The 22,575-nt window shown below is 45.5% G+C and overlaps 1 protein-coding gene and 1 long non-coding RNA gene across 4 annotated transcripts in view; one reads left to right on the plus strand and one right to left on the minus strand.

The window, feature by feature from the left end:
- The window catches only part of LOC100581177, a 34,413-nt gene extending 17,018 nt beyond the window's left edge, over positions 1–17,395 (minus strand). Inside the window, exons 1-3 of the long non-coding RNA XR_004026213.1 lie at positions 17,319–17,395; positions 9,390–9,454; positions 6,650–6,776 (exon numbers count right to left, since the gene is read on the minus strand). This is a non-coding gene — a long non-coding RNA (uncharacterized LOC100581177). The remainder of the gene's footprint in view (positions 1–6,649; positions 6,777–9,389; positions 9,455–17,318) is intronic.
- A 282-nt stretch (positions 17,396–17,677) lies between these two features.
- Positions 17,678–21,505, plus strand: HEY1 (hes related family bHLH transcription factor with YRPW motif 1). 3 transcript variants are annotated; one of them, XM_030795224.1, is made up of 5 exons: positions 17,678–17,961; positions 18,237–18,312; positions 18,435–18,530; positions 18,791–18,872; positions 19,750–21,505. In XM_030795224.1, exons 1-5 carry the CDS (start codon positions 17,873–17,875, stop codon positions 20,331–20,333), a joined length of 927 nt encoding a protein of 308 aa, XP_030651084.1. In that variant the 5' UTR covers positions 17,678–17,872; the 3' UTR covers positions 20,334–21,505. The 3 variants fall into 3 exon arrangements, with proteins under 3 accessions (XP_030651084.1, XP_003269523.1, XP_030651085.1); XM_003269475.4 differs by having other exon boundaries at positions 18,435–18,518; XM_030795225.1 differs by lacking the exons at positions 17,678–17,961; positions 18,237–18,312; positions 18,435–18,530; positions 18,791–18,872 and adding an exon at positions 18,889–19,313.
- Positions 21,506–22,575: the final 1,070 nt, after the last annotated feature.

Here is a 22,575-nt window from a genome sequence, read left to right on the forward strand (position 1 = left end):
ATTCCTGGCCGGAGCCACTGTGTGTGGAGCTTGTGAATTCTCCCCACGTCTGCGTGAGTTTTCTCTGGGTCCTCCGGTTTCCTCCTGCATCTAAAGATGAGCATATTGGGTTCATTGGCAGGTCTGAACTCTTTCTGTCTGAGTGAGTGTGAGTGTGTGTGCATGCACCCTGTGATGGATGGTGTCCTGTCAAGGGTCAGTTCCCGCCTTGTGCCCTGAGCTACCTACCTGGATGGGCTCCAGGGGCCTGTGACACTGAATTGGAATAACTGGGTAAATAATTATCTTACTAGTTTTTGTTTATCTTTCTTTTCATTTTTTCTCCCTTATTGCCAACAATATTAATCTTTCTTAGATGTATGTGTAGCTCACATTTATTCAATGTTTACTATTACAAGTACTTCGGGTCTTTATTTAGAAGTTTGTTGATGTTTTTGTAACCAGAAACATGCTGTGGAAACTTAACTCTTGCTTATATCAATTAGCCAATGGTAAAATTGGCTTCTTTATACATTTCACTTGAAGTCGCAGCTTCCAAGAACCTATTGATGATGTTAAGTGAGGACTTACTGCATTTGCAAAGTGGTGATCATACAGGTGCTTGGTGTGACAGGCAAACTACACCGCCTTCCTATCTCTTATTGCTACTGATTCCATCTCTGGTCCCACCCCTCCCATCTGAGCTCCATATACATATATCCACATTCCTCTTGGATATCCCTATTTGGATACCTTCCAGTCACTTCTACCACAACATGGCCCGAACTAAACTCATCATTTCACTCCATGTCAAACCTATTCTTTGTCCTCCAGGTTGCTTATCCCATCATCATGCATCTAGGTGTACAACTTGGAAACCTGGAGTCGTCTCGCATTTTTTCCAGTTGCTTACTGCCAAAGTCAAGATGGCCCCCATGCTCTGTCAGTTCCACCTTTGAAGTATCTCTTGAATCGGGCTCACCTCATTCTTCATTTCAGTCTCTTATATCTCTTATTGCTGAATCATTGGGTTAGTACCCAGTCTCCTCTCCCTGCCCTAGCCTGAGACCCTTCAATCCCACCTCTAAATTGCTGCCCAAGTAATCTTTCTAAAAGACAAATTTAATTATTTTGCTCCTTTGCTTTAGGTCTGTTACGATAAAGTCCAAACTCCTCAACAAGACTTTTCATGGTTCCTGTCTCTCTGGCTCATCCATGCCTACCCCTGGAGCCCTGTGCTGCCACTGGGCATACCTGCTTGCAGAGTGCCTCATACTCTGTCACTGACCTGGTGGCCTTTTGTACACCCTGCTACTTCTTTTTTTGGAATGCCCTTTCCTCCCTTCTTCTCTTGGACAATTGTTACTTGTCATGTAAGTGTCAGATAAATGAATCATCCCTTCTCCAGAAAGTTTCCCAGATTCCCCTGCCTGGGTCTGTGGCCCTTCTCTGGCCTCATAGTCTCAAGTACAGACCTCCATTTCTGAGTCATCCTTAATTGTTGCTCTGCATATATACCTGCCTCCTCAACTAGATTTGTAAGCTACTTAAGGATAGGTTCTGGATGTTTTGTCTCTCTGCCTGTAGCCCTAGCCCAGTGCCTAGCGCATAGGAGACGCTCAAAGCATCCTTGCTAAATGCATGTTGGAGTTACTCTTGACCTCATTCCTCCACCACTTTCCAAAAGAAAGGACAAAATCTCCTCCCTTATTGCTACCACATATAAGGTGAGTTCTTATAAATGCCCACTTTCCTCTCGTTTATAGGGAAGTATGGATATATTATGGTATTTTCAAAGTAGAGACTTCCATAAGGAGAATCAGAGCGTTCCTAAATCTTGCAGCCCAACAAGAAGCCAAAAAACATAGCACCATTTTCTTGTAATGGGCCCATGTATATTTTTCAAACTTAACTACCATCCTCCGTTAGTCTCTGACACCTCACCGCACCCCTTCTAAAAGTGTAGTGCCAAAATGAATAGAACTCAGAAGCTTAGGTCCAGGGGCAAGTCACCGACTCAAAAGTCATGACTTGCTTCACTTTTTTTCTCTTTTCCTAGTGTACAATGATGCTTGTGCTTGCTTTACTCAGAGGGTAAAGACAGATTTTTAAAAACTGAACATGAATGGAGGAAATGAAAAAATTCCTCCATTATCCCAATCTTGACGAGATTAACTGATCAAAATTGTGAACAGCATTTTGTAAAGCATTAGAGATCTAATGTGAATTTCTCATTTAATCCTGTTTCTTCCACTATTCCCCGCTCTTACTCTCCCCCTTCCGCTCCCCAACCTACCCCCTAACCCCAGCTTTTTGGTTGCTATTGCAATTCAGTGGCATTTGTTCCGCAGTCAGCATTTCTTCCCCTTCCCTTCCCTTCCCTCTCCCACCCTCCTGGGAGGGCAAGAAGGAGGCGCAGAGGAGGAGAGAGAAAGAAGCCCCAGTAGTATTCAGCCTGCCCGGCTCCCTACAGGAAGTGATCTTTCTGCTTTTAGGCCAGCCACACGCCTCCCAGCCAGCCAGCAGCTCTAACTAATTAGCACACGTGATGGGAATTGGAAACAAAGTCGCCAACAATAGGAGCGTGGGAACCCGAGCTGCGCTGCAATTACAGCGCCCCCCTCCCCCTGCCCGGATCGGCGGCGGGCGACGCGCCACCCGCCCGCCTAGGGAGGGACCGCCAGGTCCGGGCGCCCGGGGCTTCGGGCCGCGTCCGTCCAGTGGATCGCGCCGCTCGCCTCCGCCCTGTGGGGGTCTGCACACAATAGGGGGAAAGCGTGTTTAGGGAACCTCAGCGCTGGCCAGGTCACGCGAGAGGTCAGTTACCCTTTGTTGGGAGAGAGCGAGGGAAGAAAGACGGTCATCAAATATCCGCCTTGTGACAGTTTAGGGGCCTGGACAGCTCAGGAGCCCGCGGGCCCACCGTAGGGACTTGGGACTCTGCGGGACGTCTGCCTAAGGGCTGTCGGGGCGCCGCGGGGAACGCGCTTTCTTTATGGTATATACGAGAGACATGGACCCTGCTCTTTCCGCGTCCTGCTGAGAGGGGGCTGTTGCGGGGGCGCCAAAGAGCGGCGACAGCGGGCAGGACAGCGAGGGCCAAGAGCCAGGCGCTTCTAGCCTGGGCGCCTCTATCCTGGGTTCACCCTAACTAGCCGCTGGCTGCCCCGTGCGCATGCGCCTAGCGGTCGCCTCGGCCAAGGTGATTTCAGAGGTAGGCTGATAGAAACTTGCGTCTGAAGTTTCCCAGCAGGCTACATTCCGATGATTTTTTTTTTTTTAATAACAGCTTCATTTAGAATTCACATACCACACAATTTATCTATTTAGTGTATGATTCGGCTGGGCTTGGTGGCTCACGCCTGGAATCCCAGCACTTCGGGAGGCCAAGGCGGGCTGGGCTGATCACTTGAGGTCAGGAGTTTGAGACCAGTCTGACCAACATGGTGAAACCCCGTCTCTACTAAAATACAAAAATTAGCCAGGCGTGGTGGTGCGCACGTGTAATTCCAGCTATTCAGGAGGCTGAGGCAGGAGAGTTGCTTGAACCCGGGAGGCGGAGGTTGCAGTGAGCTGAGATTGCATCACCACACTCCAGCCTGGCAACAGCGTAAGACTCCGTCTCAAAAATAAATAAATACATAAAATAAAAATATTTTTAACAGTGTATGATTCAACGGTTTTTAGCATATTTACAGATACGTGCAACCATCACCAGTCAATTTTAGAACATTTTCGTCCTCAAATCCCCCATAACGCTAACCTCTCCCATTCCCTAGTTCTAAGCAACTACTGATCTATTTTCTGTCTCTTTCAGATTTGCCTATTTTAGACATTTCATATAAATGGAATCATATATGTCATCGTTTGTGTCTGGTTTCTTTCAGCATGTTTTCACGGTTCATCCAGGTTGTGGCATGTATCCTCAGTTTTCCCTTTTTATTGCTGGGTATAAACACATTTTGTTTATCCATTCATCAGTTGATCGGCATTTGAATTGTTTCCACCTTTTGGCCACTATGAATAATGCTGCTATAAACATTTACATGCAGCATGTATGAACATGTAAACATGTGTGAACATGTTTTCATTTCTCTTGGGTAAATAGATAACTTAGGAGCAGAATTGCTCAGTTGATAGTAAATTTATGTTTAACTTCTAAGGAAACTGCCAAAATGCTTCCAAATTGGCAATAAATTCCCAATCGTGAGGTTTTAGTTTTTCTCCAGCTTCCCACCAATATTTGCTATTGTTTGTCTTTTTGGTTATAGCCACTCTAGTGGGTGTAAAGTCAGTCGTAAACTATAAAATTAGGAGATTTGATGAGCCCTAAGCTCCTTTCCAGTGCTAAATTTCTGAGGCATAAGAAGTGGATCTTGCATACTATATTCTAGCAGGGTCATGAATGGCAATTTACTAAATCAGCTGCCAAAACACAATAGTATCACTATTTTCTGTGAAAATTGAAGTAGAAATAATTATTTACAAACATGTATCTAACTGATATCATAGAGCTGTCCAAGAAAGCCCCAGTTAAAAGCCGACTCCTTTTGATACTCTTCCTGCCCACACCCCAACTCCACTCCCAAATCTCAGCTTTTACTGTCTGTAGCAGACAAGTTATTTCCAGGCTATGTGATTAAAAATGACCCTGTATATTCAGAAACATCAAGTGGCAGTAAAATGTTACTCTAGGTTGTGTTGCCCAAACCCAGAGTTATTTTCTTGCAGCCAGGATGTTTGATCAGGTTTCAAGTTTATTTAGATATAAGCGTAATTTCTCATTTGTAGGAAACTACTTTTATAATAACAGTTATAATGTTTCTGTTTACATGATTGGCTGCAGATCACCAAAGGGGTGGGTTACCATGTAACATTAAAAAAAATTCAGACACTATGTTGCATTTATGGCAATAAAAGGGGTGGAGAGAATCCCCTCCTGACTTAACCTAGTCTTTTCCTTTCCTTCCCTTTCCCTTCCTTTTTTTTTCTGAGATAGGGTCTTGCTCTGTTGCCCAGGCTGGAGTGCAGTGGTACAATCATAGCTCACCATAACCTTGAATCCTTGGACTAAAGCGATCCTCCCACCTCAGCGTCCTGAGCAGCTGGGATTACAGACATGAGCCACTGTGCCTGGCCCTGTTTCTTAAAGAAATGACCCTCATGATCTTACATTTATTTCAATGTAGTATATTTTTTCAATAAAGATACTGCATATAGCGGTTGAAATATATTCTGGTTAGAATAGGTCATTTTAAATTCAGATGACAAACAAACATGGCAAGTGATACATTTACTGCATCCTCACCTTGCTTGGTTTTGCAGTGATTCCAGGTCTTGGCTGCATATTAGAATCACCTGGGAAGCTTTAAAATCATACTTATGCCCGATCCCAACCCAAACTAATTATATACCAATCTGGTTTTCTTTTGTTTTTTGAGAATGGAGCCAACTTCAGTATTTTTTTGCCAGCTCTCCAGTAGATTCCAAATACAGCCAGGGTTGAAGTTGGTCTTACCCAGTGGTTCTCCAAGTATGGTCCCAAGACTGACTGCATCATCTGGGAACTTGATTGAAATGCGAATTCTTGAGCCCAACCCAGACTTACAGAATCAGAAACTCCATGAGAGGGGCCCAGCAATCTGTGTTTTAATAGTCCTTCAGGTAATGTGTGCTGAAGTCTGACAACTACTAACATAAGTAGAAATTCTCCACTTTGGCTGCACATGGGAGACACCTGAGAACTTCAAAAACTACTGATGCCTGGGTTCACACCCCAAGAGATTGTAATTTTAATTGTTTTGAGGTGTGGCTTATGAATTGAAATTAAAAAAGCAAGCTCCCCAGGTAATTCTAGTATGTGGCCAAGTGGTGAATCAGAGCAAAAACAGCAATTCCTAAAGTATGGTCCCAAATATCCAGCATCAGCATCATCTGGGAATTGTTTGAACTACAAATTCCTCAGTCCACTGAGATCTACTGATTCACATACTCTGAGCTGGAGGGGGACCCCCAAATCTGTGTTTATTATTAAACTCTCCATGTAATTCTAATGCTCACTAACAGTTGAGAACCACTGGTTTAAACATTGCAGTCCTAGGGTCTGAATCAATATTCCATTTTTGGGGGTGGATCATTGTGCATTACAAAATAATTTTGAACTACAGGCCCTGGAGGAACACAGTTTCTCTGTTAAAATAATTTATATATATTCTTAAATTCTCTTATTACCATTGTAATTTACACCTTATTTTTGATTATTTTGTCTTTGTAGATTTGAAGGCTGATCTCATCTATGCTTTTATATTTGTTCATTTATTTAGGTTTCAGAGGTCTGAACATTTCATTTTGACATAGGGGAAATAATGGCTTCCTTTCTTCTCTATGGAGCCCTTCCCTTGGGAAACATTTTGAGAGTTCATGGTTTCTCAAGATAAGCAGCAACTGTCTTAAACATCAAACCATTACCATCAACAACAAAACCACCTAAAAATTCATATTGCTCAATTTAGGAATTTAACATATATCCTGAATTAATTAGGAAATTGCAAAATTCTTATGTAAAAGAGCTTGGCTGATTTCAGAGATGCATAGCTGAATACTGTATAACTCATCGTGATCTTTTGATGGATAGCCTTGAAGTCAAGCAACTCCTTTCCTCCTCAGTTACCTTCTATTAGAGCCAGGTTTCTCCATCAGCAAAAACAAATGGTTTTCTAGAGCAGTGGTTCTCAATGTGTGGTCTCTGGGCCACCACCAGCAGCAGCATCTCCTCCTCCAGGTGATTCTGATGCCTGCTAAAAGTTGAGAACCAGTTTTACAGCAAGAAAACTGGGAATGATTTTTGACTCATTACCTATCAGGGCAGTATTTTCTCCATCCAATAATACGCCAAGTATTGCTCAATATTTTTTCATAATTCCTTTCCCTTATTCTTTCCATTCCTGAAGCCATAGGCTTAATCCAGGTTCATTCCTAGCAGGTTCCCAACTCCAGGACTTTTTCCCTCTATGTGGGTATTCTTTTTGTATCACCTCAACTGTGTATGATGAACAGTCAAAGTCTCCCCCTTCTGTTTATAAACCTAACTAGATTGTCTTATTCCATTTCATGTTCTTTGTCCTCATGGTCTTCATAATCACTTTCCAGTGGGCCATCCCACTGCTGCCCTGTTTTCTTACGAGGCCCCCTTCTCCTCAAGTGTAAGGCACAGACCACCACGACCCTCTCCTGCTTTCTGTCTGAACTCCATGAATGCTGCAAATAAAGGTAATGGGGAAAATGTCAACAAAGCGCTCTTGGTCCATTGTACTGAAGTATCTAATACTGAACAATTCTTTCTTCAGTCATCATCTGTGAACATATTCTTTTTTTTTTTTTTAAGATGGAGTCTCACTTTGTCACCCAGGCTGGAGTGCAGTGGCGTGATCTCGGCTCACTGCAACCTCCGCCTGCCGGGTTCAAGCGATTGTCCTGCCTCAGCCTCCTGAGTAGCTGGGACTACAGGTGCATGCCACCACGCCCAGCTAATTTTTGTATATATTTTTTTAATTAGAGATGGGATTTCACCATATTGGCCAGGCTGGTCTCAAACTCCTGACTTCATGATCTGCCCACCTCGGCCTCCCAAAGTGCTGGGATTACAGGCATGAGCCACCGTGCCCAGCCTATGAACATATTTTTACTCTCTGTCTTGCACTAAAAAATGTGGGCCCCAGAGACCAGATCCCATGAGTAAACACATGAAAGAAGCAATATAAAAACTATTCCTAGAGATCAAGATGGAGAATCAGAGAGAAAATGCTGAAGAAGATGATACTCTAATGTGCTCTGGTTCAGTGTTCTCTAAGGCTTTTGCTATGTGCATACATGTGGGCCCAAGAGTGTCTACTTCAAGAAGGCAGAGTATTTACAGTCTCCAATACAGTGCCCGTGTAGAAAACATTAACAATCGTAAAGCAAGATCATGTGTTTTTGTGTGTACATGTGAAATTAAGAAATCAATTCTAGTCAAATTTCAAGGAAAAAAAAAGCTCAAAAAGTGTTGCAAATGAGCAATAAATAGTACCAGGACAGTAAGATAAGTCTTTGTGTTTTAAACAAAAAATTTTAGAAGAAACAAAAGTGGTTTGAATTAAGTACTAAAAAAATTTAACATGAACTGATAGCAGAGTGAAATTTCGGTTAGTGACCAATTTAAGGAACACCTATTAACATTTTCAGATTTTTTAACACCAAAAAATATTAAACCAACTCTTAAAACTGGGTATCAAAATTATTTTACATATATTTTACAGAGAACAGAAACTTTTAACTCAGTGCTGCGAATTCTCAGAAAACTATGTTTGAAGGTTCAGTATTTTTGATAAATCTTTTCAAAGGCCCTTTAAATATTATTGTGCTAATGAGCATGGACTGAGACAATAACATGTGATGGCACATATGAGCAAAGACAAATCAAGCTGTCTTCAAAACTGAATATATTTTGCTTTTTAAAAATTAGGCCAGGTGTGGTGGCTCATACCTGTAATCCCAGCATTTTGGGAGGCTGAGGCTGGTGGATCACTTGAGACCAAGAGTTTGACCTGCCTGGGCAACATGGAGAGATCACTGCTGCACAAAAATTTAAAAATATTGGCTGGGCATGGTGACATGTACCTGTCGTCCTAGCTGCTCTGGAGGCTGAGGTGGGAGGATCACTTGAGCCCAGCAGTTTGAGGTTATAGTGAGCTATGATTGCACTACTGCAGTGTGGCCTGGGCAACAGAGGGAAACCCTCTCCCCCAACCGCCCCCCCCCCAAAAAAAAAGAGAGAGATATTATGGCATGTATTTGAAAAATTCTACCAACTCATCTTTCTGTCTCTATTACTTTCTTTCCTCAGTGGAAAAATACATTACTTTTATTCTATATACTATGTATTAGGATTACTAAATACAGTGTTACAAACATAAAACCCAAACAGCCAAATTATGGAAGTATTTTTATAGTGTTTTTAGGGGGTAAAAGAAAAGGTGATTCAAACACACAGTCTACTGAGATCGAAGGAAATGAGCTGTGGTCTTCAGCGCGTACTCTGAGGGAGGACGAGCATGCAGTCCGCTGCACTTGGGAAAGTTGTTCACGGAGGGACAGTTGCAAGGCTGGTGAAAGGAAACCCCAGGAACAATGAACTCTGGGGATTTGGCTTGAGAGGTAGATGGATTGAAAGCCTAAAGGGGTCCTAGGCTCATGTGTATTGTGCATTGGTGATAGGGTCGGTAGGGCCAGTTTTGCACAGTGGGAATTTCCGGCAGAGACAAACCACCCCTTCCTTTCACTGTCATTTGACAAGAAGCTCAAAAAGGACAAGAACAAGAAAGAAAATTACAGACTGAAAATGCAAGCTCCTCTTAAATGGTGGTACTTACCAGAAATACCAAGCTCTTTGTCATTTATTTGGAAAGAAATTTGTCTTATTTCTTTAATTTATCATCTATAATGGATTTGAAAAAGAAAAGTCATTGAAAAATAGAAAAATATATATTGCTCTAAAAATAGGGCTTTTTAAGTGGCAAAAATTTGTATCTTTTATTTTGCTCCTTCAATTACTGGCAAGTAAAATAGAACACATTCTAACAGCTAGGAGCTAGAACACTTATCTATAACAAAAATGCCTACTTACAAAGACACATTAAGATTTTATAAAAGTTTTGAAGTAGGAATTGTCTTAGCTCAGGCTGCCATAACAAAATGCTATAGACTGTGTGGCTGAAACAATAGAAATTTATTTTCTCATAGGTCTGGAGGCTGGAAGTCCAAGATGAAGGTTCCAGCATGGCCAGGTTCTGGTGAGGGCTCTCCTTCTAGCTTGCAGATGGTTGTCTTCTCACTGTGTTCTCACATGGGGCAGACAGGGAGAGACAGAGGGAAAGGAAGAGACAGGGAGAGGGACAGAAAGACGGCACTGGGAGAGAATGAATTAGCTCTCTGGTGTCTCTTCTTATAAGGGCACTAGTCCCATTGTAAAGACCCCAGCCTCATGGCTTCATCTAAACCTAATTATCTCCCAAAGGTCCCAATTCCAAATACTATTACATTGGGGGTTAGTGCTTCAACATATTAATTTTGGGGTAACACAATTCAGGAATGATATCTAAACATGTTTCACTTCTTTCATATCTTGTAACTAGAATGTTACCTGGCCCCACTAGCCTTTGACTACAACTGAGGTCACATTAATGCCTAAATTCCAATGATTCTTAACCCTTCCTGCCAGACTATAGGACTTTGGCCCCTTTCTAAGTTCTCAGCCCCGCCTTGGTAATGCCTCATTGATGTTCAATGCTGTTTGTCAATGACATCTTTGTCTTGAAGGCCTGTGCACTGCCTCTATAGCTAAGTCCCAGTCATCACCATGTGTCGTCAGAGTGCCATTTGGCAGTGTGTATGCACATGTGTGTGGGGGGCATGGGGTGGTGGCACAGAATTAACCTGTCCCAGTTCTCTGCAGCACACTGTCACCTGGGTGCTGACGTAACATTATTATTGTTATTTTTTTACCAGAATTATCTCCCATATAAATAACTCCTTCAGCTTTTGGTCCTAAGCCTTTTCTCTAATATGACTCAAAAATCTATCCTCTCAAGATAAAATATTTGCAAACTATGCATCCAACAGGAAACTAATATCCAGAATTTACATGGAACTCAACTCAACAACAACAAGAAACAAATAACCCTATTCAAAAGTGGGCAAAGGACATGAATAAACATTTTTCAAAGAAGACATCCAAATGCACAACAGGCATATGAAATAATGCTCAACATCACTAATGATCAAAGAAATGCAAATTGAAACCACAATGAGATACCATCTTACACTAGTCAGAATGGCTATTATTAAAAAGTCAAAAAATAACAGATGTTGGTGGGGATATAAAGAAAAGAGAACTCATATGCTGTTGGTGGGAATGTAAGTTAGTACAACTATGGAAAACTCTATGGAGGTTGCTCAAAGAACTAAAAAATAATGACCATTTGATCCAGCAATCTGACTACTAGGTACATATTCAGGAAAAGAAATCCTTATATCAAAAGGATACCTGCACACATATATTTATCATAGCACTATTTACAATAGCAAAAATATGGAATCAACCTAAGTGTCCATCAATGGATGACTGAATTAAAAAATGTGGTATATATACACAATGAAATACTATTCATCCATAAAAAATGAAATCATGTCTTTTGCAGCAATAAGGATGGAACTGGAGGCCATTCTCTTTAAGTGAAACAACTCAGAAACAGAAAGTCAGATGCTTGTTCTCACTTATAAGTGGGAGCTCAATAATGTGTACACATGGACACAGAGTGTGGAACGATAGACATAGGAGACTCGGAAGGGTTGGGGATGGGCGATGATAAATTACTCAGCAAAAGTTATATTTCAGCACTTGACTTAGTAATAATTTGTATTAAGTTGGTTTTCACTTGTGATTAATTTTTTTGTGGGTCAGTCATCTTTAACCAAAAGCAAAATGCATCCACCCTTATACTATGACAAGTTCCCAAAGTGTGTTCCTTGGTATGCCATTTCAATGGAATATTAGCACATGTTATGTGAAGAAAAAAGGTGCTGTAACTGGTGAGTTTGGGAAGTGCTGGGTTAGACAAATGTAAATAAGGCTTCTTTACTAAGAATGTCTCTGAGCTTTTCATGCTGTAACGTGCCCCGAGACCTTACAGGTGGTTTTCCAGATGTATTTGGAAACAGATTCTTTTATTTACAAAGCATCTTGAGAAATTAATGTTCTGTGAAATGCATGTTGGTATTTTAAATATATATATATATATATTTAAAAAGATGGAGTTGCTCATTGTGAAGGAATTCACTGGCAGGCAGAGAGGCTCAGGAAGGCTCAGGAAGAAGGCCAGGAGTTCCAGGCTTGATGGTCCAGCAAGGCTCAGGAAGAAGCATCCCATATTCTTCACATCATCATCATCATCACCATAACTTAAAAGCATAAGGCATAACATTTGGCACTTGAAAAAATGCTTTGTCTCATCTTACCTTTCAAAAAACAAAATGAACGCCGAGCTATTATTTTATGGATGAGGAAACTGAGGTTCAGAGGGTAAAGGTGTGGTGACAAGCTCAAGGTCACACAGCTAGTAAAGAGTGACTTGAACCCAGGCAGGTGATTTGAAATCCCTGCTTTTTCCACTGTACCATACCACTGCCTGTTAGGGTTCCAATTAAACAATTCCTTCAAGGCAAACACCAAGGCATCTCACATCTGACCTCAATTAGGAAAGTTGATAGTGGAAGTGCACTTTTGCATGGCATGACATGCCACAAAGCAATCTGGTGTTTGAGATGCTGCATCTAGAGAAAGCAGCAAGCATGAGGAACAAAGGAAAACTGGCACTTAGTCAAAATTCCTTGTGTTCTCATGAAGGAGCCATCTCTGAACTCCATGAGTACACTCCTTACTTATACATATATTTATAGCACTACATGCTCAGGAGATGTTTCTAGATTCAAAAGGCAAAACTTTCACTAATAATGAATAGCAGATGCTTATATTACTCGAAATAATCTAGTGCTCTTAACAAGAAGCACTGTTTCCTTCTCCTGATGTTAAAAGGATATTACTTTCTAGAGATTCTGTTAATATATCCAATTACTACATAATTATTTATACTGCTTTTCAACCTCATTAGATGTGTAACAGTATCAGAAGAAAACACAAAAGTAACTTAGTGCTCAGAGTTTATATACTCATGGGCAGAGCAGGTATATTAAAAGCCAATAATAACAGATGCTGTTTATTGGGTGCTAACTAGTGGCCAAGTATTGTTGTAAAGTGCTTCATATAATTGATCATATTTAATTTGTGACATTGGAAAATAACTATCATTAATATCACCATGTTTTTTTTTGAGACAGAGTCTCGCTCTGTCGCCCAGGCTGGAGTGCAGTGGCACGTTCTTGGCTCACTGCAACCTCTGCCTCCCAGGTTCAAGCGACTCCCCTGCCTCAGCCTCCCACGTAGCTGGGATTACAGGTGTGCGCCACCACGCCAAGCTAATTTTTGTATTTTTAGTAGACAAAAATATCTACGAAATTTCACCATATTGGTCAGGCTGGTCCTGAACTCCTGACATTGTGATCCAACCACCTCGGCCTGCCAAAGTACTGGGATTACAGGCGCGAGCCACTGCGCCCAGCCAATATCACCATTTTACAGATAAGATTATTGAGGCTTAAATGTCATGTGGTTAAGAAGAACTTGTGAGCAGCTTGATAGAGATTGTGGCTTTTCAGCCTGATTGCTCTAGGCCTGGCTCAGTGCCCAGCACTAGGAGCTTTATACAAATTTGTCAAGCAAGTACATAAGCAAGCAAGCCCTAAAGGTTTCAGCCAGCCACTGGCTAGCTTTACCTAAAACTTGTTTTGACAAAGACCTTTGCCTCAGAATGGATACAACAATTACACTAAGAGGTTAGAGAGAGAGGCAGCCCCTTCTTTCTCAGAGCTGCAAGTGTAGCCTCTGGTCCTCCTGAGCACCATGTCCCATGCCTGTTCAATTGAGATCATCTGCACCCGCCAGCAAACTGACAGAGACAGGGCCTCATGAAGGGTATCCAAATAGGGACCTCCACAGCGGCCAAAACTCTAATGAATGAATAATTGACGATTCGGGGCTTCCTCAAGGCCAGTCTCACACCCAGCTACTGGTTGCATCCCTTCCAACAAGCTGGCCACCCTAAGCCTCTTCACAGAGAAATGCTGCAGCTGGAGTTTGAGGATGAGCTGTTCCTCCCTGGAGGTTCTACCACTTTTCCTCTGGAGAGGCCCCCACCTGGGCCTGGCCTTGCGAGTGAATTCCTAATTCTGGAGTGTCTTTCTCTTCCAGGACATTTGGAGTATCTCTTCTGCAAGGGAACGCAGATAAAAGCAGCCTGCAGAACGGTAAATTAAGTAACTGAACCCAGACTCTACAAACCAGGCAAGAAAATAGGCCTTTGAGCAAAATAAAAAAGGGTGATTCTTCAGGACAGACGAATTATAAAAGGCAACACTTGCTCACTTCCCCACCCCCAAATGGTAAAAGGTCCTTTTCCTGAGGGGCCAGGCCTGGGCAGTCCCATTTAAGCTGCAGAAGGGGTCAATTTGCAGGACGTACCTTGCATTCAGGGTAGCAGAGACGTTTAAAGTCGTTCTTTGCTCAAAGACTCCAGGGGTAAATCCCTTCTACATAGCAGATGGGAGAAAATTGGGCCCGGTGCCCTCAGTGTAACTCTCTCCTCTGATCCTACCACTCAAGGAAGGGGTCTCCACCCCTTCCTTCCTGGTTATTACTGAACCACCTAGTTCACCTCTTCTTGATCTTAAGTCCCTTCCAAACTCAGAACAGGCCTTCCCAGACCTCATAAAGGATCCTCACCCCCTCGTTTTTCCTTGCCAAGGAGTGCTTCCAAGGATTGGAGCACCCATAACTATTTTACTGTGTATTCTCTGTCTTCTCCCTAGGATGTGAGTTCTAGGAGTGCAGGATGGATGACTTTTGGGTCACCTTTGTGTTTTCAGGCCCTAGCACAGCACATGGCACATAGAAGAATACGTATTTATTGGAAGCACTGAAAAATCAGTCAAAGTTAAGAAGCAGGGCAACCTCATTTTTACTTTTTTTAGAGGCAGAGTCTCATTCTGTTACCCAGGCTGCAGTGCTGTGGCATGATCATAGCTCATTGTAGCCTCGACCTCCTGGGCTCAAGCCTCAGCCTCCAGAGTAGGTAGGACACAGGCCACCATGCCTGGTTCATTTTTAAGTTTTTTCTAGAGATGGGGATCTTGTCATGTTGCCCAGTCTGGTCTAGCACTCCTGGCCTCATGCAAACCTCCCACTTCAGCTTCCTAAGAAGCTAGGACTACAGGTGCATGCCATGCTTGGCTAATTTTTAATTTTCTTTTTTAAGAAATGGGGATCTTGCTATGTTGCCCAGGCTGATCTGGAGCTCCTGGACTCAAGCAATCCTCCTGCCTCGGCCTCTCAAAGTGTTAGGATTACAGGTGTGAGCCACTGCGCCTGGCCATAGAGAACCTCCTTTTCGACAGAAAAGTAATCATGAACATGTGAGCAATATTTCATTTGGATGCCAATGTAGAGTTAAGCGTCCCTAACCCCATCCGGTCTCATCTCACTCAACATCTGCAGCTTGTCCACGCCTCTCCACGGCAGCAGAAATGAGCCAAAGCAGGAAAGTCTGACTCATTGTAGGTGCCAGAGGCTGGGAAAATTTATAGAGCCAGAGGGGAAGTAGACACACTGGTTCTGGGGAAGGGTGGCCTGTCACTTTGGGGAAAGAAATGGAAGGTCAGAGTGACTTCTGGAAGGCAGAGGAGAGCAGGTGGGATGGTTTCCTATGCCTGGACCATCAGTTTCTGGGAAGGAAGAGGCAGGGAGCAGTGATGGATGTCCTGGACTGAAGACTGGGAGGGCCAGGAAGGAGCCTTAAAATTTGCACTTCCAGAGAGAAAGCCGGGTGGTGGGATTGACCTTGGACTAACAACTCACAGGCAGCATGTGGTGGAGTTTCAGGAAGCCACAGGTCTGGGTGCCAGCAACAACAAACCCAGGATGGCTGATGGAAGGGCCCAGCCTAGACAGGGAAGCAGAGGGGCTGCATGGAAAGGCTGAGGGCTGGATGTGATGTGAAGTGGAATAAGCTTCAGCGGGAGCCAGGAGGTTGTATTTCCCGTTGGGGGCGGTGATGGGGGGATGGGGGTGCCCAGAGAGGGACTATGGATTAGGCCCAGGCCGGCCACTCAGAGTGCTTGGCATCCAGGGTGTGTTAAGATGGCATTGAGGCCGAGCGCGGTGGCTTACGCCTGTAATCCCAGTACTTTGGGAGGCCAAGGCAGGCGGATCACCTGTGGTCAGGAGTTTGAGACAAGCCTGGCCAACATGGTGAAACCTCGTCTCTACCAAAAATACCAAAAACAATTAGCTGAGCATGATGGCGCGCGTCTGTAATCCCAGCTTCTGGGGAGGATGAGGCAGGAGAATTGCTTGAACCCGGGAGGTGGAGGTTGCAGTGAGCCGAGATCGTGCCACTGCACTCCAGCCTGAGCGAGAGAGTGAGACTCCATACCAAAAAAAAAAAAAAAAAAGATGGCATTGAGATCAATAAGGAAGTCTAGAAACCAGGAAGCTTTTTGCAAAGAGAAAGCGCCTTTTGTTATCCTCACCGATGGATATTAAGCTTTCCCTCACAGACAGGACTACAAGCTCCAGAGTGGGTATGAGACGAATGCGAATTGCTCTGCACCTTTGTAAGGGACAGAAGACCGGATTTTCAAATTTAAAACAACCATTCTGTTTCTGGAATCAGAAATCAGTTTCGAGATTTACAACTGTATTTTAAAAAAATTCTGTCTTCTTAGTGGACTCGGGGGGGACTTCACGTAGCACCCAGTACACGCCACGCCAAGCCACCGAAGCCAGAGGTGTGTGTCTGGGGCCAGAGACGTGCATTCCCTCAGCAAGGCCGGCCTCAGACGCAAACGCCAGCACCGGCACCCTGTCGCCCGCTGAGAAGATCTGGCTGACCGGGGGGGGGGGGGGGGGGGGGGGGGGGGGGCGGGGGGGGGAGGCGGCGGGAGAACAACAAAAAATCCCAGCATAATGATTATCCCCAGGGACCGTTGGGTTTTTTTTTTCCCCAAGGCAGCCGAGAAAACAAGTGCTCCACTTCCCCGGAAATGAGATGCACAGGGGTATTCATTCCATTCCGCGGCTGGGAAGCCCCTGCGGAAACGAGTCTGGCTGCATGTGCGGCCTCGGTCCCAGAAATCAAAAAGAGCGTCCCCTGAGCCCACAGCTTGCTCCTCCGTGTGACCGGCCCCTGGGCTGATGGCCACTGTGGACGCGCCCGGCGCCCCCTCTCCCGGCTCCCTGCCGGTTCCGCAAAGCCGCCGGCGCGCAGTCCGGCCAGGTGCACCCGGCACGGCCCCACCAACAGCGCGCGCCTCCAGCCGCCGGGCACTGGCGGCCACGCGGGCGAGATTTACGGTGGCGGTAGGCGGCGGCTTCCGAGGCCTGCCGGCGCCCGGGCTCCGATTACAGGTTCACACTGGGGGCCCGGCCCGCGGCCGCCCAGCCCCCGCCGGCGCGCCCTCGCGCGGCCCGGCTCCCCGCCTGCCCATTCTTCTCCATTCATGCGGACGCCCAGCGCCGCCGCCGCCGCCGCCGCCAGCGCGGCCGCCGCCGTCGCCGTCGCCGGCCGCCCGGATTGGCTGGCGGCCGCGGCGCCGGCACTTTCCCACGGCCCGCGGCGCGTGCGGCTCACCGGCGGCGCTGCAGGCGCGGCCCTGGCGCGCGGCCAGGCCAATCGGGGCGCGCGGGGCAGGGAGGAGCCGCGGCCGCCGGCGGGCTTGTGTCCCGGCCCGGCCTCCCGCGCCTCCCCGCCGCCCGCGCCTCCTCTTTCCCCTGAGTGCAGGCCGGGCAGAGCCCCCGCGGAGCCGACGCACCGCCGCCGGGCAGGGGCGGGCGCGGAGGGCGGGGGCGCGGTCCGCTCGCGCCCTCGGCCTCGCTCCCGCCCCTCCCGGAGCAGCTGCCAATCAGCGGCGCGAGAAACCGGATTGGCCGGGGGGCGGCTGTTGCCCTGGAGCTGCCGCCCCGCCTCTCCGCCCCCTCGCCCGCCTTCCCGACTCCCCCGCCCTCCCCAGGGCCCTGGGAAGGGGCTCAGCGTGGGAAAGGATGGTTGAGTTTTAACCAGAGGCAAAGCGTGAGCGGGATCAGTGCGTGCGGAACGCGAGCAGCCGAGAGCGGAGAGGCGCCGCTGTAGTTAACTCCTCCCTGCCCGCCGCGCCGACCCTCCCCTGGATCGCCCCGGCAGCCAGCATGAAGCGAGCTCACCCCGAGTACAGCTCCTCGGACAGCGAGCTGGACGAGACCATCGAGGTGGAGAAGGAGAGTGCGGACGAGAATGGGTGAGCTGGCGGCGGCGGAGCGGAGCCAGAGCGGGAGGCGAGCGAAGGCCCGCCGCGGTGACAGCGGGCTAGGACCCTTGGCGCGCCGGTGCCCTGCGCTGACCTCCGCGCGTCGCAGGCTGGCGGCAGCCTGCGGCCAGGGAACCCCTAGGCGCCTTCCAGCCCAAGTGGCAAAAAAAGTCTGAGTGCGGGGAGGGTGTGGGGGCGACCTCTCAGATCACCTCTCCTCGTTTAACGGCGATTTCAGTTTTTGTTTGTTCTTTTTCTCTTTTCAGAAACTTGAGTTCGGCTCTAGGTTCCATGTCCCCAACTACATCTTCCCAGATTTTGGCCAGAAAAAGACGGAGAGGAGTGAGTCTTTTTACACTCTCCTTTTATTTTTGTTATTGGTTAATGGAAATAACCACCTTTTTGTCTTTGAAATTTACAGTCGTAATGGTAATGCCTTCCTTTGTTTTGCTTGCCTTCTGCAGATAATTGAGAAGCGCCGACGAGACCGGATCAATAACAGTTTGTCTGAGCTGAGAAGGCTGGTACCCAGTGCTTTTGAGAAGCAGGTAATGGAGCAAGTAGGTAAAGCTCTCAGCATAGCTATCTGCACCTTCTGAATCTTCCCCCCAGTAATCTCATCCGCCTTGGAAAATAGCTGTGTTGCTTGTGCCTAGATGAATTCATACACAGATGCCAGCATATTTTGTGAAGACAACTGATTTTGCTTTAGTCCATGCTTTACGATTTACAAAGCATATATATTTGTATATCTGCATATTTTAAGTTGTTCTCCAAAGGAACTTGTGCCAAATCAATCTTTTGCCATTCTCATCTTTAGGGATCTGCTAAGCTAGAAAAAGCCGAGATCCTGCAGATGACCGTGGATCACCTGAAAATGCTGCATACGGCAGGAGGGAAAGGTACATCTCCTAGACCTAGTGGGGGCTCTGAGTGGTTGGCATAGAGTGAGCAGCGGCTGAAGGCCAGGATTGGTGCAGTAGCTGCTTGATTTTTCTTTGGGGGTGGGGAGAGAACGGTGTGTGCAGTTCCGTGTCAGTACATTTTCAGATGCACATAGAATCTTCTCCAGTGAACTCACCACCCCGACCCTCTGCAGATTGAGCTAGTGCATCTTTTGGAAAAATACCTATTATTTGTGAGGTCTTCAAAAGTTGTGACAGCCCTGATTCAGATCAGGTAGCTTTCACATTTGTCCATTGCTATTTTGAGAAAAAGCATTTAAAAACAATATATGGTCTTATTTTGGTATATGGGATTTAAAAAAAAAATGTGCTGCCACATGCCTCTTGAGGAAAGAAATGTATTGTGGTTAAGTAGAGGCAACCTAACAGGAGACCAAGGTCTGTGTGTCTGTCTCTCCAGCAGGAAAATGCTTTACTGAGGTCCAAGTGCCTAAAAGCTCTGCGATGATAACTTACATCTGTGTGTCTAATGAATTTCACTGCTCTGTGGTTTCTCTGTCCTTGATGTATTTTTTGTTGTTGTTGAGGGAAAACATTAAAGGAATGAACAGTTTCATCTGCTGGTAGGGTATAATTCCAATTTCTGCTCTGCAGCTTCTAATTGGGCTTTGAACTTGCATTAGCAAACACATTCTGCTTATGTTGATTCATGCAAAGATTTTCGTCGACTCCAAAATATTTAGACTTTCGGAAGAACCCTTGACTGTTGTGTTTTAAGGGATGCAGGTATCTGCTAGGAAGGGCTGTCTCTGGGACTGAAGAAACGAGGGAAACGGGCAAAGCCCTGAGATTTTTCTTTTGTTCTGTTCTTTAGGTTACTTTGACGCGCACGCCCTTGCTATGGACTATCGGAGTTTGGGATTTCGGGAATGCCTGGCAGAAGTTGCCCGTTATCTGAGCATCATTGAAGGACTAGATGCCTCTGACCCGCTTCGAGTTCGACTGGTCTCGCATCTCAACAACTACGCTTCCCAGCGGGAAGCCGCGAGCGGCGCCCACGCGGGCCTCGGACACATTCCCTGGGGGACCGTCTTCGGACATCACCCGCACATCGCGCACCCGCTGTTGCTGCCCCAGAACGGCCACGGGAACGCGGGCAGCACGGCCTCACCCACGGAACCGCACCACCAGGGCAGGCTGGGCTCGGCACATCCGGAGGCGCCTGCTTTGCGAGCGCCCCCTAGCGGCAGCCTCGGACCGGTGCTCCCTGTGGTCACCTCCGCCTCCAAACTGTCGCCGCCTCTGCTCTCCTCAGTGGCCTCCCTGTCGGCCTTCCCCTTCTCTTTCGGCTCCTTCCACTTACTGTCTCCCAATGCACTGAGTCCTTCAGCACCCACGCAGGCTGCGAACCTTGGCAAGCCCTATAGACCTTGGGGGACGGAGATTGGAGCTTTTTAAAGAACTGATGTAGAATGAGGGAGGGGAAAGTTTAAAATCCCAGCTGGGCTGGACTGTTGCCAACATCACCTTAAAGTCGTCAGTAAAAGTAAAAAGGAAAAAGGTACACTTTCAGATAATTTTTTTTAGAGACTAAGGGTTTGTTGGTTTACTTTTTTCTTTTTTAATGTTTTTTTCATCGTCATGTATTAGCAGTTTTTAAAAACTAGTTGTTAAATTTTGTTCAAGACATTAAATTGAAATAGTGAGTATAAGCCAACACTTTGTGATAGGTTTGTACTGTGCCTAATTTACTTTGTAAACCAGAATGATTCCGTTTTTGCCTCAGTTTGGGGAATCTTAACATTTAGTATTTTTAGTCTGTTTTTCTCCTTGTATAGTTGTGGTCTGTTTTTAGAATTAATTTTCCAAACCACTATGCTTAATGTTAACATGATTCTGTTTGTTAATATTTTGACAGATTAAGGTGTTGTATAAATAATATTCTTTTGGGGGGAGGGGAACTATATTGAATTTTATATTTCTGAACAAAGCGTTGACAAATCAGATGATCAGCTTTATCCAAGAAAGAAGACTAGTAAATTCTCTGCCTCCTATAGCAGAAAGGTGAATGTACAAACTATTGGTGGCCCTGAATCCATCTGACCAGCTGCTGGTATCTGCCAGGACTGGCAGTTCTGATTTAGTTAGGAGAGAGCCGCTGATAGGTTAGGTCTCATTTGGAGTGTTGGTGGAAAGGAAACTGAAGGTAATTGAATAGAATACGCCTGCATTTACCAGCCCCAGCAATGCAGTGAATTTTTAATCACACGGATCTCAAATTCACAAATGTTAACATGGATAAGTGATCATGGTGTGCAAGTGGTCAATTGAGTAGTGCAGTGGAACCTGTTAAATGCATAACCTAATTTTCCTGGAACTGCCATATTTTCTTTTAACTGGAAATTTTTATGTGAGTTTTCCTTTTGGTGCATGGAACTGTGGTTGCCAAGGTATTTAAAAGGGCTTTCCTGCCTCCTTCTCTTTGATTTATTTAATTTGATTTGGGCTGTAAAATATCATTTTTCAGGTTTATTCTTTTAGCAGGTGTAGTTAAATGACCTCCACTGAACTGGGTTTGACCTCTGTTGTACTGATGTGTTGCGACTAAATAAAAAAGAAAGAACAAAGTATTCTGTGGTGTATGTCTTACATACCTTGGCCTTTCCCCCTCTTGGCTAAGAAAAGATAAACTTTCCTTGGTTTTCATTTTGCCTGATTGGCTTGTATATTTACCAGTTTCATTATTCTTGGACTTCTAAACTGTGTGAATTCGTGCCATTGAATAAGGTGACTTCATTACAATGCAGAGCTTTGCCCTGCCTCCTACAAGGGGACATAGCCCTTTTGCTCTCATGTCAGATGATCTGGCCCTAAACTGGCCATCTGTGGATTAGGAAAGCTGAAATCACACTGAGACAGGGGTTGAAAGGAGCTTGGATGAAATATTTTAAAACTGTGTTGACTATCTGACAAATACTTACTGAGAGTACCTACTATGTGCTCATTTCTATGCTGAGAGAATGGAAATTTCTTTCTTTTATTAACTTTTTTAAATGGCAAAACAAGAAGACCCAAATGTTGCTATCCCTGAGACCCCGTGCAGGGGCTCGGGAATCTGTGGACTGATGAGCAGTGGCAGGCTGTAATTCTGCACCTGCACAGCTCCAGGAGTCTTCACTGGTCTTATTTCCAAGGAATGTAACTCTTTAGTTGCATTGGACTCCTGAGCTGTGTAGTGAGGAAGCTGACATATGCTTTAGGTTAGAACAAAACACTGCCAGCATGGAGGATGTATTCTGGGCCCCAGGGGAGAGGAGTGTCTTCCCATTGCCTTAAAAATAGCCCTCTGCCAATTAATGAGTGCTCCTAAGGAGTTCGTCTTGATCCTGAGGGCGGTAGGGAGGAGAAGGAGAAAACTCATGCTGGCAGATGATAAAATAAAGCCTTCCTTTGCTTTGCCCAAACACGGAGCTCCTCCTCCCATCTGGTGAAAAAACACAGTCAGAAGGCAAAGAGAAGTTTGGAGTTTGAATTTGAGCTCCGACTTTGGTGTCCATGTGAAGGGATGAGAGACTGTGGCATTTTTGTGATTGTGGGTTTCCAATCCCTTCAAAGCTTTCTCTGCATGGCCTCAGATGTTGATCCCTCTTGTGATGCACAGCTCTGCTCTCAGCATTGCCTGTGCCACGCAGACACTCTT

The sequence above is a fragment of the Nomascus leucogenys genome, chromosome 16, assembly GCF_006542625.1.
Source record: "Nomascus leucogenys isolate Asia chromosome 16, Asia_NLE_v1, whole genome shotgun sequence".
NCBI classification, from domain to species: Eukaryota; Metazoa; Chordata; class Mammalia; order Primates; family Hylobatidae; genus Nomascus; species Nomascus leucogenys.